This window comes from Pelodiscus sinensis, chromosome 7 (genome assembly GCF_049634645.1).
Source record: "Pelodiscus sinensis isolate JC-2024 chromosome 7, ASM4963464v1, whole genome shotgun sequence".
Classification (NCBI taxonomy): Eukaryota; Metazoa; Chordata; order Testudines; family Trionychidae; genus Pelodiscus; species Pelodiscus sinensis.
This window is the reverse complement of record NC_134717.1, coordinates 70,332,522-70,350,390: the sequence shown is the minus strand read 5'-3', so window position 1 is coordinate 70,350,390 and position 17,869 is coordinate 70,332,522. Positions and strand designations below refer to the sequence as shown.

Sequence of the window (17,869 nt, the reverse complement as noted above, 5' to 3'; positions counted from 1 at the left end):
TTAGCTCGAACCTAAAACACACTTCCAAACTCTGTCAACACATACCTCCCTGGAATATGTATATCATGGATAATGCAAAGTAAATAATAAGTGAACTTCATAGTCTAGGTCAAAAGAATTATGGCCATAGAAGCCAAGCAAGTTCACAGAATATATTCTCTCCATTTTCTTCCCCTCAAATAAATGTGTAATGGACTAAAAACCCAGTTTCCTTAGATTTAAGAGCAACTTCTGTGGAGTTAGGTTTTCTACAATATATAAATCCAAATAAAAATAAGGATGGGGCACAGTTTAGTACAAAAACATCCAAAATCAGGTTTATATCCTTGTTACTAAAAGCACACAAAAGAAATATTTGGTTGGGAACTGGTACCTTGTGACCCACCCTTCATGAGTTTTCAGACAAGAATCCTATTGAAGTACCTTTCCAAAATCTCTGAGAACAGACTCTCAAGATCATCTCATCTGAAGTGGGTTTTGCCCACAAAAGCTCATGATACTATTCATATATTTCTGTTTGTACTTGCAGTTTTTTTTAAATTTGTTTGTAAAGGTACAGACTAACACAGGTACCCGTCTGAGCAAAGGGAGACAAAAAACAGGAGTTATGCTCTACCACAGTTACCTCGTGCATTGAGAAATTCAATACATACTTGTTATACTTTTGTAGTTTTAACACACCCTTTCTTTAGGAAAAAAACAGAGATCAAATTATCATTGCCAACAAAAGCCTTAAACACCATTTTAAAATTTCCTTCACAATCCCAATCTACAGCCTAACATGAACATACAAATATATAATGTTTTAAGGGTTGATGTTCATGTTCAATAGTCATCTGGGAATTTTAAACCCTGAAATCATTGGTGTAGGGATGGAATGGTACTTACATGTGGCAAGAGATGTAATAATGCATCTCCGCTCAGTGTTCCAACAGCCAAAGCAACGAGGAAGGTTAGAAGGAATTTGAAGCATCCTTGGTTAATGATGGGTATCAAGATCACACCTAGTAAGGACAGCAGGCTAATGACAGTGATAGAAATGATACCATAAAGCCAGGCTGTAGGAGGAGAAAAAATGAATACAGAATAGTTTTTCAACAGAACATGAAGAAATCTCCTGTTAATGATCAATGATGTTCTATTAACTGAAAGGAAGGTGACCTGCCCTTTAGAAATGGCAATTTTAGGTTAACATCCAAAATACTTAAAAATGTAGACGTACTTCCATTTAGAACCATTATAGTTAAGCATGTATCAGAATTTCTCATTAGTTTTCAGGGCTTTTATATTTTATTAAAATTATGTTTACTTAAACCTTTAAAACAATGTTAAACAATGTTTGCATTTCTCTAAGGGAGATTTAGGACCAAATTCTATTCTCACACCAATCACTGCAGACTTATTTTAGACTTACATTGGTGCAAGAAAACAGAATTTAGCCCAATTTATTTAGCAAGCAGCAAATCCTTTATGTGGGCTATAGTTTTTTCTATTTTCAAAAGTAGTGAGAATCTGATAAAATATTGCAATACAAATAGGTTAACACAGAAAGAAGTAAAATCTTGTATTTATGCCCCCTATATTCTGTTGCACAGGTAATAAGGATTCAAAGGTTTATGATATTATGTGTATATATATGTGTATATATATATATATATATGTGTGTGTGTGTATGTATGTATATATTGTATTTATTTATTCGTCTCTAAGCGCTAGAGGACTACTTGCCGTTAATCTACCTTGATGTTAGGGTTAGGGAAAAAAAGAGCAGATCAGCATAGGGCTGAAAACTACAGAGATTGATACCCCATCTCTCCTCCTGCCAGTGTCAAAGATGTGACTGTGCTTGATCACACTCATTTTAATAAAGAGAAACCTACTCGCAGAAAATCCTCTGAAAGGAAACTTTTTCCTTTGGAATTGCCTGTTGCATGACTCCAATTTCTGAAACAGCGAACAAATTCAAGCTATCCTGGCATAAAAGTCTTTTGGCTAAGGCACTTGAGTGTGGGATAGCCATTTTTTAGCGAAAGGTGATGGGAGTTGAACTGTATTTGTCATATGCTCAGTGATTAAATGGTGTGCAGTGAATGGTGAAAGGAAGAAATTGCACAGTTTCAGTCAATGTTGACATTGCACCACTTATGTTCTTGTGTATGGCAAAAGACAGAGCTTTCGACAGATGCATCTTCAATGTGAAAATGTATTTAGATTTTGGTTGTATACAATTAATAAAAATATTCACCTAGGTGAACTGCCTTTGGCTGAAGTTCTGGTCCCTCAAAGCTTGTTATTACCATCATTATAGAATTCCGGCTGTGAAATTACAGAATCAATGCTCTAAAACCAATTCACATCATTTTTATATCCAGCCAGTTGCACTGTCATCTTTCCTTTCTTGACTAGAATTTCTGTATATGACTCCCAGCCACTTAACTTGAGAGTGATCATTGCAATATCCATGTTCAGCTTAGAAATCCTGTCACTTGCCAGGCACCTACTGTGTCCTTATACACTACAGCAAGTAGGTAGCTGTCAGTGAGAATGCAGCTGTTGGCAGGGCAGTGCTGCAATCAGTTATTCTGAACTCCTACCCCACCTCCAGGGGGATAGCAGCTTGGGAGTCACCTGATTGGAATCAACACTGGAAGAAGTAAACACAGTTACCTGCTCTCGTAACTGGTGTTCTTTGAGATGTGCTGTTCACGTCCATTCCAATCAGGTGTATGTGCACGAGCATCGGAAACTTTTCCCCTAGCAGCTCCTGCAGGGTCGGCCGTGGAGACCCCTAGAGTGGCGCTGCTATGTCAGTGCATATATACCACAGCCAAACCTACTCTCCTTTGGTTCCTTCTTGCCGGCTACTCTGACAGATGGGATGGAGGGTGGGTACTGGAATGGACGTGAACAGCACATCTCGAAGAACACCAGTTACAAGAACAGGTAACTGTCTTTATTTCTTCCAGTGCTTGTTCACGTTGATTCCAATCGGGTGACTCCTAAGCTGCTATCCCCTGGAGGTGGGGTAGGAGTTCAGAATAACTGATTGCAACATTGCCCTGCCAACAGCTGCATCCTCTCTGGAAAATGTATCAATCATGTAGTGGGCCATGAACATATGGCTTGAAGACCATGTGGCCACCCTGCAGACCACCTGCAGGGGAGCTTGTGCCACAAAAGCAGTCGGGGAGGCTTATGCCCTAGTCAAGTGGCCTGTTATCAGTGGGGGCGGGACCCCTGTTAGGTTGCAACAGGTGCGTATGCACCGCACTATCCAGGACAATATACACTGTGTAGAGACAGGGTCCCCTTTCATACACTCACCAACGCCACAAACAATTGTGTGGACTTTCGAAACAGCCTGGTACGATCTACGTAAAAGGCTAAGGCTCTTTTTTCATATCCACCGTGTGCAGCAAGCTCTGCCTAGAACTAGAGTACTAGGATAAAATATTGTGAGGAAAATTTCTTGGGTCAGATAGAATTGGGAGACCACTTTTAATAGGAAAGACGGATGCAGCCTAAACTGCACTTTATCCCTGTGGAAGACCGTGTATGGTGGTTCTGAGGATAGGTACCCTCAACTCAGACACTCGCATTGCTGAAGTGATGTCCACTAGGAAGGCTACATTCATAGAAAGATGAAGCAATGAACACTCAGCCATTGGTTCAAAGGGTGGTCCCATAAGTTTATTAAGTACCAAGTTCATATCCCAACCAGGTACAGGTAGATGATAATATGGAAATAACCTGTCCAACCCCTTCCTAAAACGAGTCACCACAAGGTGACCTTTATTATAAAGTTATCCCTAAAGTGCTAAAGAATTCTTATGTTATGGTTTATATGCCAACTGGTAAAACTTGCCTCTATTTAGAGGGATAACATAAATGATTTACTACAAACAAAAAACATACATCATTACCTAATTAAGTCCAATTTGTAATCATACAGCCCCAAAGCCAGCAATTCGCAGGCTATTACATTCAACTGGCAAGTGTTTTATTTGTACTCAAGATATCAAATACCCCAAGAAGTGCTAAATGTCTGCAATGAGCTTCACTTATTTTGCAAATCAGGTCACTCAAAATGGTAAAGGTCTTTAAGCTTAGTTATTCATCCAGTTCCCTTTCTCCTTATTGAAACAAAATACTTTCTTTTAAAAAGAAGCACTCATCTGTGGAAGCTTTGTAATTAGCTTGGCTAAAGCATGTAGAAGATGACAGTTTTCCTCACTGTTTCAACATTTTAATTGGAAGAAAATGTGTAGCGGCCTGTTCACAAACTCTTTTTATAATTAAGTGAGGGTCAACTGACTAAAATGAGCCTACCCCCAAAAAAACCCAAACAATCTGTTACCATACTCTGTGTATAGCACATTTGGTTTAGAGCAATCTCTGTACAAAGTTAATGAGGTAGTAGCTGTATCACTATAGAAGTTTATATAGAACAAGTTAATCTTTCTTAATGATGCAGCAGTCATTAAAAATAACGACTCAGCAGGGCACTCTTCCCAGCAATTATTAACATCTATCAGGGAATAATTAATACAAGCTTGATTTTTACCATGTTTTTTAATCTGCAAAAAACTAACCAATTTCAATAGTAATTGTGACAATGTGGGGATTTTCTGTAACATTTTAATGACTCCAAAACATGCCTCAACTATGTGTCCTGTGGCACATAAAGGCTACAAAATTATTTCTGCGCAAGCCTTTGATACAGTTTGCTCCAACCCACAGATGCGTAAAGTGGACTCTTCAGTTCAGCAGGGATATATACATATGTAAAGATGAGTGTGTTACATTACTATGTGGAGGACCATGGCTAACAAGTCAATTCAATCAGGGTGGATGTGGCCTACTTCCAACAGTTGATAAGATGAGAATACCAAAAAGAGGAAAAATACTTTTTGTAGCGAGCTGGCCACTTCCCATCTCAATTCAGACCCAGTCTGATAGTGTAAAGTAGGAATGCAATAGAGTAGGTGATTAGTTGACTACTCACATTCTCCCCCCTTCCCTTGCTGCTTCTATATCTGATTTAGAGGCAGCAAGGGGGAAGAAGCAGGAGTGGGAGCTAGGGGGGAACCAGCTTAAAAGCCAGTATCCTTCAGCACTGTCTCCGCTCCTGCCTCCATCAGAGGCAGTGGCGGAGAGGCTGCTCTGACAGCAGCCCCTTGCTGCAGGCGAGCCCAGTGAGAAGTTGGGACCTCCCCAGGAACAGGGGCTGCTGTCTGCAAAGCAGCACCTGTCCATAGCCAGTTGCCATGGCCTGCTTCGGGGGTAGCAGCCCTTGTTCAGGAGGGGTCCCAACTTCTCGCTGGGACCCTCCACAGACAGCGGCTGCTGAGCTGGGACCCCCAGCGGACAGGGGCTGCTACTGGCTGGGCAGACAGCGCCACTCAGTCCCAGCTTGAGCCATGACCAAACCCTTCTACGGCTCTGCAATTTAAAAGTCAGTAAGAGCTGGGCAGCTTGCCCCTGCCCACTTCCCCGGCTCCTACTGCACTTTAAATTGCAGAGCCACAGCAGGGTTTGGTTCCCAACCCAGCACAAGCAGAAACTAAGTCGGACTGCCTGCCCACCCGGCTCCTACTAAATTTAGGAGCCGGGTGGGCAGGCAGCCTGGCTAAGTCCCTGCTCATGGTGGGTCGAGGACCAAACTCCACTGTGGCTCTGCAATTTAAAATGCAGTAAGAGCCGGGGGAAGGCTGCCTGGTTCCTCCTGCCTTTTAAATTGCAGAGCTGCAGTGGGGTTTGGTCCCCGCGCGAGCTGGGACTGCCATCCCCTATCAAGTAGTCAATACAAATTCTATTGACCACTCTATTACTAAAATGACCTCAATTTAACCCTAGTGTGAAATGTGCATATGAACTCCAGCTCTACTGTTCATGCTACAGTCTGTTTTTGAAGGTGTTTTGCTTAAATATGCTAACTTTCAAGTCTGTTAGTGAGTGTCCAGGGAGGTTGAAGTGCTCAACTGTTTTTTTAATTTTTCCATTCTTGATGTCTGATTGGTCTCCATTTATACTTTTGCGTAGAGATAGTCCAGTTTGGCTAATGTAAACGGCAGAGGAGCATTGCTGGCACGTGATGGCAAATATCACATTAGATGTGTAGATGAACAAGCCCCTGATGGTATGATGGTGTCACAAGGATAGGCATGTGAACAGAGTTGGTAATGGGGTTTATTGTGGGGACTGGTTCCTAGGTCAGTGCTTCTGTTGTGTGAGGTGTAGTTGGTGTATCTCTTTCAGGTTGTCTCTAAGGGAGGACTGACCTCTTCCCGATTATTATCTAGGTTAGACTGTAGATCCTTGATGATGTGCTGCAAAGGTTTTACCTGGGAATTGTAGATAATAGCCAGTGGCATTTGGAGACTTCTAGGCAACTCTTCAAACCAGACTGTCTGTTTGACTAGAGACTGGGAATCGCTAGCTAGCTACAAAAAGTATTTTCCCCTCCCTTTGGTAATCTCACCTTCTTATCAGCTGACTGAATTAGCCTTGTTAGCACTGGCCATGCAATAGGAATGTAACATTCCCATCTTTGCATGTGTGTATATATCCCTGCCAAACTGAATATTTCACTGTATGCATCTGATGAAGTGGGTTTCAGCCCACAAAAGTTTATGCCTACATACATTTGTTAGTCTTTAAGGTGTCACAGGATTCCTCATTGTTTTTGCAAAACAGTAGCATGTGTACCCCCTCTAAAACATGTATCAGTTTCCCTCTGCATTGCTACGATGTGGATACAAAAGTGTTAACATTGGAACACCACAGAAGACAACTGGTGCACTGATGTGTCCTCACTATCTGAGTCATTACAGAACTGGCTCAAATCAATCCAAATCCACAGAGCCTAGCATGACAAAGGGAAGCCCCAAGTACTGAACAAATACCACCGAAAAAGAGGAAACCCCAGCAGGTTTGATGTGAACTGAACTGGAGAACAAGACATCAGATAATTGAAAGGAGGACAGGCCTGTTGGAAGAACTCAGGGCACAGACCTGAGGAGACGGGGTGAGAGCTAGAAATGGAGTCCATTACAGTTTGGCTTGGTCACCCTGCATTAGTAAAGAACTTGTCTCAACCATTCTTCTCTAAGTGGGTCTGACCCACGAAAGCTCATCATCTAATAAACCATCTTGTTAGTCTTTAAAGTGCTACATTGTCCTGCATTTTCCATTCTTCTCTGAAATTTACATATGAATTAATATTAAAATGAAACAAAACATTAATAATTTCTAAACCCACTGAATTATCTATGTACAGACTTGTCTTTTTTCTGAGTTTGTACAGCACTTAGGCCAATGAGGTCCTAGTTTATGAATGCGGTTTATAGGCACTATTTTATTTGTATTACCATAGAATCAAAAAATTCTTTAAAAGCTTATACTATCTTACCTGATGCACCTATTTTATCCTTATTTGTAGCTGCTGCACTTTTATCTTTCTTCAAGTCCTCAACCAGCAAATGATCATAATGCTCAATACAAAGTCTTCTGTCAATCTGATATAGCAATGCAGGGCACATGTACGTAAACAAGTCAGGAGATATTGGAGAGTTGGTTCCAAGACCATAGTACCGCAGGAGCTGAGTGACATTTAAACACTGCAAGCAATTTATGCAACAAATTAAACATGTAGTAGTGATTTCATTGAATAATATACAGCTGTAGAAAACAAAAAAAAGGGGGTTGAATTATTAAGGTTTGCACAGCAAATGGACAAATGTTGACCAATAACATATCACATTTGAGAAATAGATATATAGTAAACCAGGGCAAAAAAACAGGTTGTAAAACTATAACGAATATACAGCCTACAATGTTCAGCAGAATTTAACTGAGATCACTGAAAATACATGGGAATATCTATGAAAAGCAGCAGTACAAACAATGCCTGCCATGAAGAGAGAACATAACCCTGAAATAAGAATCCCATCATTTCTCCTCATCTCCTTGCTGCACATGTTTAGTATTTTCATTTTAAATGTAATCCTAAAATTGATTATACAGTCCATATTGCATTGTTCCGTTTAGTACTTTCTATCAATAAAATACACTGTCCTTTTTCAGAGAGTTAAGGGAGAAATATTAACACTGAGGATTAATGGAAATGGATGAGAATAGCTTTGGAGAGACCTACGGAAGCAAAAATAGGAAAGTGTGTGAAGAGGGAACTATACTGTACATAGTATAGAAGCTGAAATGCAATTAGTGATATATCTGCTTTACTTCATCATAATTTATGACCATAAAGATTAAAAATGGGGACACACTGAAGAGCTATAGATGTTTTTCAATGTCAAAAATGTCTTTAGTGATTTTCAAAGCTGTAAGAAATTCATGAAAAGCCGCAAAATATGTTAAAAGATATTTATGAAATTTGTGAAAGAAAAAATAATTATAAATATGTGAAATTCAACATACTTAGCATGAAGATTTAGGATATTTGAAGCATCTCATGAACACATCGAGACAGAGAAGATACAAACTAAAGACAAACCTGACTATGGAAAATCATGGAGGGAAGCTAAAACTACAGTGGTAAGCTTCTTAGTGTTTTTATATTGTTACCTCGATCCTGTATAACAGTCATACACATTAGTACAGATTCTACCTCCCTAAATGGAGACTCTTTGGTCTGGCAACATCTGTGGTGCAACAGAACCATGTATGTTCCTGGAACAGAGACCCAGACAAAACCCAAGGGCAGCAGGGTCTGGCCCCTGGCTGTGCAGCAATCTGAATTAGGGCACTGGAAGCCAGTCCCCAACAGTGGGGATGGGCATCCACAGCAGCCCCAGCCAGGGCGCTGGAACCAGCCCACAGCACTGGGGTTGGACGAGAGCCGGGCTACGCTGGAAGTAGGAGGCCGGCCTGGCCAGCCACCCAGGTGGGCTAGAGGCAAGGGTGCCTGTCCTGAAAAGGAGCCAGCAGGAGAGAGGGGCAGAAGAGGCTGGGGTGCCGGTAGCTGGGGACTCCCCCTTCTCTTCCCCCCCCCCCAAAAAATCCAGCAAATTCTCTTGCTCAGGACTGGTCAGTCCAGAGGGTGCTTTACCAGGAAGGTCCAACCTGTACTAGTTTTATCTATGAGTACTCTTATGGTGTCATAACTTCACAATTTTGTATATACCAGTTCTGGTTTACACTCACCTCTTCTCGTTGATGTTCATCCTCACTGTGATCCTTGTGACTATGTGTTGAAAAGATAGCATGTTTTCTTACACTAATTTGTTTATGAGGAGCTTCACGTTTACTGGTATGGCGATGTCCATCCTCATTACCAGGATTAGGATCTTGGTGTCCATGACCAGTGGTTTGGTCATTATCGTGTTGTTGAATATGAACATGTGAGTGGGCTGCATCATGTACATGATCATGTTTATGAACATGATTGTGCTCATATTGATCACCTGAATCATGGTCTTGAGAAAAATCTAGGGCAGTATCTACTGATATCTCACTTTTCTTTCCCTTTCGTCTCTTCTTAGGTTTCCGTGATTTTCTCTCAGGTTGTTCTTGGGTAGTGTTGGTCTCTGTTGAAGGTTCATGGCTTGGCTCTCCATGTTCATTCTGACTGACTGAATCATTATGAGAATGATGAGTACCATTATGGTCAGAATGATGATGCTGATGGTAGTGGTGATGATTGTTGTCACGAACACGTTTACTGGCAGGTTTCACAGATGACTCTATTGTCTCTCTCTCCGGGTCACATTTATTGTTTCTCTTTGAAGATATGCCATTCACAGTTTGGTTTTCTGGACCTGAGTGGCTATGAGAATGAGAATGGTTATGAGAATGAGAATGTTTTCCTTCTTGTACCTCTAAAGCATCCAAGTGGGAAACGTGATCATGACCAATATCCTCATGATTAATCTCCACTACTTTTAACTCTCCAAGACCAAGGTTTATTAGCAGTTTTTCAAGACCAAAAAACGACAATCTTCCATTTTGACCATAACGATCAAAAAGTTTTTCAATGTAGTATTTTTGTACATTTTCAGCTTCCAGCACTGAAAATTTACTTGGTGCAGATTCTGCTCCTTCATTCTGGAGATATGGTGCCTCTGAGATCTGATAGTCATTATGGTTGTGTCCATGGTTCTCTTCAGGACCATGGTCATGGCAATGGTTGCACTGATGAAAGACAAATGTCAGCAAACAAATGAGGCAAAATTTTGTGTGTATATGTACCTTCATCTCGGTTTCCTATGAGAAACACAAAAGAAAACACTTAAAATAAAAAGCTATCTAAGTAGTTCCAATGCAACCATCTCTGTACCTGTATGTAAGCCTCTGGTTAAAAAAAAAGCTTTAAATCAATACAATTATGAACTAAAACCAATCAACCAAAAGAACCCACAAACGCTATATTCTCTAGCATTTTCTAGAAAAAGCCTCTGCTCATATAGGCGCCTTGAAAAATTAATATACAGCAGGAAGTCAATGTCTTTATAACATTCACATAGTGATGACATTTCAAGAAAAAAATATTTGCATTTAAATAACAGAAAACAACAAAAATAGTATTTTAGGAAATGTATGAGTGCACCTCTGTACCATAGCACCTTCCATTTCAGGATATGTTTCACTGTCATTTATGAGAATACATGCAGTCCCCACCAGCACAAAGATAAAAGATGTACAGTAAACTTCCAATAATACGGCACCTTTAGGACCCAGGGGGTGCTGGATTATCAGATATGCCTGACTATCGGAAGGGGGGGCTATGAGGGGTCTGGGGTGGGGTGGATGCCACCACAGACCCCTCATAGCCCCCCCCCCTTCCGATAGTCCGACTCTGCCCCAGGCGTCCCTGATTCAGTCGCTGCTGAAAATGACCAGCAGCGGCTGAATCGGGAACGCCTGGGGCAGAGCAGCTGGGGGGCTGCCGGGTTGGTCCCACAGCACCGAGGTGCGGCACTACTGGACCAACCCGGCAGCACCCCAGCTGCTCTACCCCAGGTGTCCCCAAGTTAGCCGCTGCTGAAACTGACCAGCGGCTGACTCCAGGAAGCCCGAGGCAGAGCTGCTCTGCCCCGGGCTTCCTGGACTCAGCCGCTGGTCAGTTCCGATTCAGCTGCTGTTGAAACTGACCAGCGGCTGATTCCAGGAAGCCGGGGCAGAGCAGCGGCTGAAGCGGGGACAGCTGGGGTGCTGCCGGGTTGGTCCCGCAGCCCCGAGGGGCAGCGCTACAGGACCTACCCGGCGGCACTCCAGCTGCTCTGCCCCCGGCTTCCCCGATTCAGCCGCTGGTCAGTTTTAGCAGCGGCTGAATAGGGGAAGCTGGGGGCAGAGCAGCTCCAATGGTCTGGCTGCCCGGAGCACTTCCGGGTTCCTGATGGTGCCGGACCACCAGATGCCAGACCAGAGTTTTACTGTATATAAGCAGAGTGATAATTGTAGCTAATGGTGCCCACAGAGTAAATTAGCCAAGTGGTCTTAGTAAACCTTGGTATGTACCTTGTAGCACTAACACAGAAGTTCTGGAGACAAGGGTCCCAGTAAGATGTGACATTTTATATACAAAGCTTTGAAACATTCCTGATTATGAAGAAATGGGTCCTTGATATAGATTAGAGTAACTGACCTTCTCTCAGAGGTGTAGCCATGTTAGTCTGTTTCAGCAAAATCCTATCCAGTGGCACTTCAAAGATTAACAAATGTGTTAGGGTTCTAGAAGACTTACCTGGTGTTGCCTGGGTCCTTCATGGCAGGGAGCTGGGGGTACAAGAGACAGGGAAGGGTCTGGGAAATGAGTGGAGCAGTGCCAGAGGCTGCAGGTGGAGGGGTGTGTGACAGAGGATTGGATAGTGAGGAGAGGCTCAGGAGGGGGGGTCCCATCCAGCACAGACCTACCCCCCCAAGATCCCTCCCCAGGCTGCCAGGGACCTTTTTCCTCCCCTGGCCCTTTCTCCGGCTGTCAGGGGCCTTTTATCTCTTCCACTCCTCCCCTGGACACCGGGGCCTCTCCTCTCCTTTGGTGCTGTTGCCAAGGGCCAGGAAGGGGGAAAAGGTTTGGAGTATGGGGGCTACTTACTTGGTGCGCTGGCAAGCAAGATGGCAGAGCCCCAGAGCTGCTGGCTACTCCCTTGGTGATATGGCTGCCCCCCAGTGGACACTGCAGGATAGCTCTCCCCTATGGGCTCGCTGCCCCTAGTGGCTACTCTCTTATTGCATCCCTTGGAACAGCAGCCCCTCCCTTTCCATGTTATGGAAATCAGTCCTTTCACCAGGGCTTCTGGTTGTCCTGGCACAACCAAAACCTGACCTTGCTTTAAGTTAGGGGAAGACCAAATTTGGTGGCCCTAGCTTATACTATTTAGGAGAAGTTCTTGAACAAACAAACAATCTCAGACAGACACACGCACACTTATATATTAGGGCATAAGACTTCGTGAGCTATAACTCACTTCCCAGACCTTCTCTTATCTTCTTTTCTTAGAATAAGGCAAAACATCAAAGTAGTACTGGAAGCTTCCATGCCCACAGAAGGAGTTTGGTGGGCAGGAGTCTTGAAGATTGCACTTTCCATCAACTAGTAGCAGAGCATAAAGACAAGACCTGCCAGATGGCACAACGCAGCAAACACCGAAGATATTCTTCTGATATTCTTCTGCAGAGCATGGATGTGATTTTCACAGAATTTTCTGTAAAAGCTCATTCTTACCACACCTTCATCTGCATTAACCAAGAAAGCTGAAGATTTAGCCTCTCAAGGGCTCCCAGTAGCTTTAGGTTTAGAAGTAAAAATTCTTACATAATGCCAGTCTACATACAACCAAAGGATACCTACAACCATTGGATTTGAAGTAAATGTGTGAGAAAAGATGCTCCTGCATCAGAAAGGGATTCCAAATCTTGGTTCTACTAAAATTTTGGTAAAAACTTCATAATATAGTCGGATTTTTATAAAACAACTACTCCATTACTTGTCTAGAATGATACGTTATTTTATTTAATCAAATGCCTGTCAACTTTTTAGTAATCTGGTCAATCCAGAGCCACCTCCAGCAGCCCAGAGAGGGGAACAATCTGTTTTCTCACCCCATCCCCACACTCAGATGAATTTAATGAAGAGATCAGATCTGTCAATAAGACGGACAGTTTTCACATAGGTCTGAATTAAGAATGTTAATAGGCAGGTAACTGGGTAATCGTGTAGTCGATACAATTTGTATCAACTACTTCAGTGGTTTCCAACCTTTTTATACTATGGACTGGGAAACTCATTCAAAAATGTTTGGCGATCGGTATAACAATAGCTGCATATTTGTTGTGGCAATTAATTTATTCACATATTAGAATATTCATTAATTTTAAGCAGTCACATGTTACTGTACATTGCATCTGCATACACGTAATAAGGGAACCGGGGGAGACGGAGAAGAATGGAAGGAAAAGGGAAGAAGGGGGCAAGAAGCGCGAGAGAAAGAGGGAACCAAGCCAGGGAGAGGCTGGGCTGAAAGCGGCGGAACGCTGACTCCGGCTCAGAGGGCTTCTCCCACCTTTGTCCCCTCACTCCACCCCAGCCACCTGGGTAGTGGCAGCCCCTGCTCAGCCCCAGCCACCCCGCCGGGAGTTCCCGAGCCAGCTTCCATAGCTAAGCACAACTGGGTGGCGGCAGATCCCTGTGTGCATGCGCTGGCTGGGCTGGAAGCCAGGGATAGGCTCCCGCTCAGTGAAGAAGGAGGAGGTGCACTCCCAGCAAGTCTGTGGATGACACTAGGCTAGGGGGAGAGATAGCTATAGGGTCCAGAGTGACCTAGACAAATTGGAGGATTGAGCCAAAAGAAATCTAATGAGGTTTAACGAGGACTTGGGAGGGAAGAGACCCGGCTAGAGACCGACTGGCTAAACAGCAGTTTTGCAGAAAAGAATGTGGGGATTACAGTAAACGAGATGCTGGATATAAGCCCATAGTGTGCCCTTGTAGCCAAGAAGGCTAAGTGCATATTGGGGTGCATTAGGAGGAGTATTGCCAGAAAATCGAGAAGTGATTATTCCCCTTTATTCGGCATTGGTAAGGAGACATCTGGAGTATTGAATCCAATTATGGGCCTCCATTACAGAAGGAATGTGGGTTCAGTGGAGAGAGTCCATAAGAGGGCAACAAAAATTATTTGGGGGCTGGAGCACATGACTTATGAGGAGAGGCAAAGGGGTTTGAGCTTATGTAGCCCACAGAAGAGTAAGGAAGGGGGAAGGAGGAGATTGACAGCAGCCTTCAACTACCTGAAAGGGGGTTCCAAAGAGGATGAAGAGAGGCTGTTCCCAGTGGTGACACATGACAGAATGAGGAGCAATGGTCTCAAGTTGCAATGGGGAAGGTCTAGGTTGGGTATCAGGGAAAACTATTTCAGTAGGAGGGAGGAGAATCACTGGAATGGGTTACCTAGGAAGGTGGTGAAGTCTCCATCCCTTGAGGTTATTAAGTCTCTGCTTGACAAAGCCCTGAGTAAGATGATTTAATTGGGACTGGTCCTGTTAATAACAGCCTCTCTATTCTCCCTTAGCATTTCATAGTCACTTTAACTAGCCTGGGTCAGGTGGTCAGTAATCTATCCCAATTGCTATATTCTTTATTATTATTATTATTAGAGCATGGACTTACTATCCATAGAGATTCTATGGAACATTTTGGTTCATTTAAGATTTTTACTTCATTTGATTCTACATTTTCTTTCATGTATAGTGCCACTCCCCCACCAGCACAACCTGTTCTGTCCTTCCAATACATTTTGTACCTGGGTATGACTGTTCCATTGATTGCCCTCATTCCACCAAATTTCTGAGATACCTATCATATAAATATCCTCCTTAAATATGAGGCACTGTATGTAGTTCACCCATCTTATTTAGATTTCTAGTGTTTGTGTATAAGCACTTTAAAAATTTGTCACCATTTAGCTATCTGCCATTTTCTGATGTGTCTGAATGACACACTTTTTCATTTGACTATTTCGCATCTAATATTACCCGTATTTTATTATCTTCCAGCCTCTTCTCCTTACTAGAATATAGGGAATCTCTATTAATAGACTCCCCTAAGAGATGTCTCTGTTCAATCCATGTGCTCGGTTTTCCCCCAGCCCTTAATATTAAAAAGGTTGTAGAGCAGTTTTTAACTTAAGTGCCAGCAATCTGGTTCCTTTTTGGTTTAGGGAGAGCCCATTCTTCCTGTATAGCTCCCCCCATCCCAAAAGTGCCCCCAGTTTCTAATAAGTCTAAATTCCTCCTCCCTACATCATCGTCTCATCTATGCATTGAAACCCTGCAGTTCTGCCTACTTACGTGACCCGGCGCGTGGAACTGGAAGCATTTCAGAGAATGTTACCATTGAGATCCTGGATTTCAATCTCTTTCCTAGCAGCCTAAATTTGGTTTCCAGGACCTTAATCCCCTCCTTCCCTATGTAGCTACATGTACTATGACTGCTGGCTCCTTCCCAGCACTACACACAAGTCTATACAGATATCTTGAGAGATCCGCAACCCTTGCGCCAAGCAGTCAAGGCACTGTACGTTTCTCCTGATCATCGCAAACCCAGCTATCTAGGTTTCTAATGACCCAATCCTTTATCTTTTCCTAATGACTGGAGTTCCCTCCCTCGGAGAGGTATACTCAGTGTGGGAGGATACCACATCATCCTCTGGAAGGAGGGTCCCAACTATGGGACCATGTTTTCCTTTCAGGGGCTGTCTGACTGGAGGTGGAACACTTCTACAGTGTCCCGGAAAGCCTCATCTATGATCATCATCAGGGCTTGACAAACAGCGGTGAAACATACTTGCCAGCCCCGCACTGCACATGAGCAAAACCTGCATTGCACACGCACACGCTGCTGGTGAACGGGGCGACCAGCTGAAATCTACTCACCATGGGCAAGTAGATTCAGTGATTTGTCGAGCCCTGATTATCATAATGCTTCCCAACCCTGGCTCCCATCCCTCACACTGGGAATGGGGCTGCCTGCTGCCTCCCAAGCCCAGCACAAGCCACTAGCTGCGCAGGCAGGCAGGCTGTTGGAGCTAGAGCAGTCTTCTGCCTGCCACAGGTCACAGCGGGGGACTGCTTCCCGGTAACCAGTTAACTGTCTCCCGATAAGCATCATCCAGTAAGGGGTGAGGCCTACCACAGAACCGGTAACCATTCACATCCCTAGTTCAAGCTCCTTCTCAGATTAGCATGCTGGGAAAAAGTGATGCCTCTAGCAGGCTTCCATGACTTTCTGCCCTCTCTGTTTATGGGAAGCTCTGCAAGGAAGAGACTTTGCCCCCTTCCTCCTCACCCCCTGCTGCTGGTGAGTGCACAAGGGGCAGAGGGATGTGGAGCCGGGCGAGGGAGGATGTGGGAGCAGGATGGGAGGGGGCAGGAGTTGCTCTGAGGGGCATGAGGTGATACAGGGGATCAGGCCAGGGGGAATCATGGGGCTGAGGGGAGCAAGGCTGGAGCAGAGGGAAGACGGGGGGGGAATATAATTTTACTTTGCAGAAGCTGCACTTTTCCTTTACTCCCCACTTCTTTGCCTCCTTCCCCAACTAGCTATTTGACTCCATTCTCACCCTTTCTGCCCCAATCCTCTCCTGCCCCCAAACTCACTCTCGTATCCCTACCCCACACCCTCTTATGCCACTAAACTCCCTTCCAGACCCTGCACCCCACCTCCCACCCATATCCTGCATCCTTATCCCACTCGCTGGCAGCTGTGTCCCACACATTGAGCCCCTCATTTTTGTTCCCACCCTAGAGCCTAAGTAGGTCCACAAAGTCCACTAACTCTGGAACACCAGAAAAGTAAATATGGCCTATGGGAAGCCCTGAAGCTCAGTCCTCCCTGCCCCTTCCCCTCACCCCTTGGGGACTGGAATGCCAAAGGAGCGAGGTGTCTCAGTTGGGGGCCACATCAGTGAGGTTTTGAGAGGAGTTTTTTTGCTTCTCACTTGTGTGGTCCTCACCTGATTTTTCTGTTGGTCAGTGGCCACAGACTGAAAGAGGTTTCCCGCCCCTCCCATAAATAAAGAAAACACTGAAATCTTGTGTGTTGGATATAATATTTTACTTTATTTAAAATTAAGTTTGATAAACTAACATGAGAAAGATAACGCTTGTTGTGTTTAATAATTTAAATTAAACCATTCTCCCCACCTTCAGCACTAGCAAAATGGCTTGGGTGTAATTATATAATTAATGGTGTTTCCATTAGCAACGCGTAGTCCGTAGAAAGATTTGGAGAAGGCAGGGCCTCAAGAAAGGGGTGAGGTCTCAGGAAGGGGATGAGGTAGATCCTGGCTTGCCCTAACCTTTAAAAAGTGATCTTGGGTGTACAAAGGTTGGAGACCACTGTTTTAAAAGGTGGTCCACTTTTTGTATTATTGTGATTTCCTTTAGAAACTTATTTCACAATTGAAGCCCTTTAACTAACAAAGTTTTATCTCTGGATCTCTCATGCTTTTATTTTTGACTTTATAATCTGCATTGAGCCAGAGAAGTACAAGTCCATTTGACTGGGCAACTTATTCAGCTAAAATAAACCAGCATAAATCCACTGACTTCAGTTGCTGTAAATCAGCATAGCCTAATTGAAGATCTGGCTCAATCCCTTTAACAAGACCTGTTAAATCTGCAGATTAGATCCTTGAACAGGCAGCATAGACAGACAAAAAGCCAATGGAGTGACGGAGGATGCCTCTCATTTGTGCCCAACCTGTGGAAGATGCAGGCAATCACATTCTGCTCAAGTTGGAGTCTTGCAAAAATAAAAACCCTCAAACCCACAACAAATGTTTTCAAAATGCTTGACAAAAACATCTAACAAAAGATAGCATGTTTGAGTCTATTAATGTGGAATGCT

The 17,869-nt window shown here is 43.6% G+C and overlaps 1 protein-coding gene across 3 annotated transcripts in view; it reads right to left on the bottom strand.

Annotated features, from left to right (window-relative positions):
* Positions 1 to 17,869, bottom strand: part of SLC39A10 (solute carrier family 39 member 10) — a 56,878-nt gene that overhangs the window by 24,235 nt on the left and 14,774 nt on the right. For all 3 annotated transcript variants that reach the window (XM_075934218.1, XM_075934220.1, XM_075934219.1), the window contains 3 exons: positions 9,166 to 10,224; positions 7,412 to 7,619; positions 889 to 1,058 (listed from right to left, as the gene is read on the bottom strand). In XM_075934218.1, the coding sequence (XP_075790333.1) occupies positions 889 to 1,058; positions 7,412 to 7,619; positions 9,166 to 10,224 (1,437 nt within the window). The remainder of the gene's footprint in view (positions 1 to 888; positions 1,059 to 7,411; positions 7,620 to 9,165; positions 10,225 to 17,869) is intronic.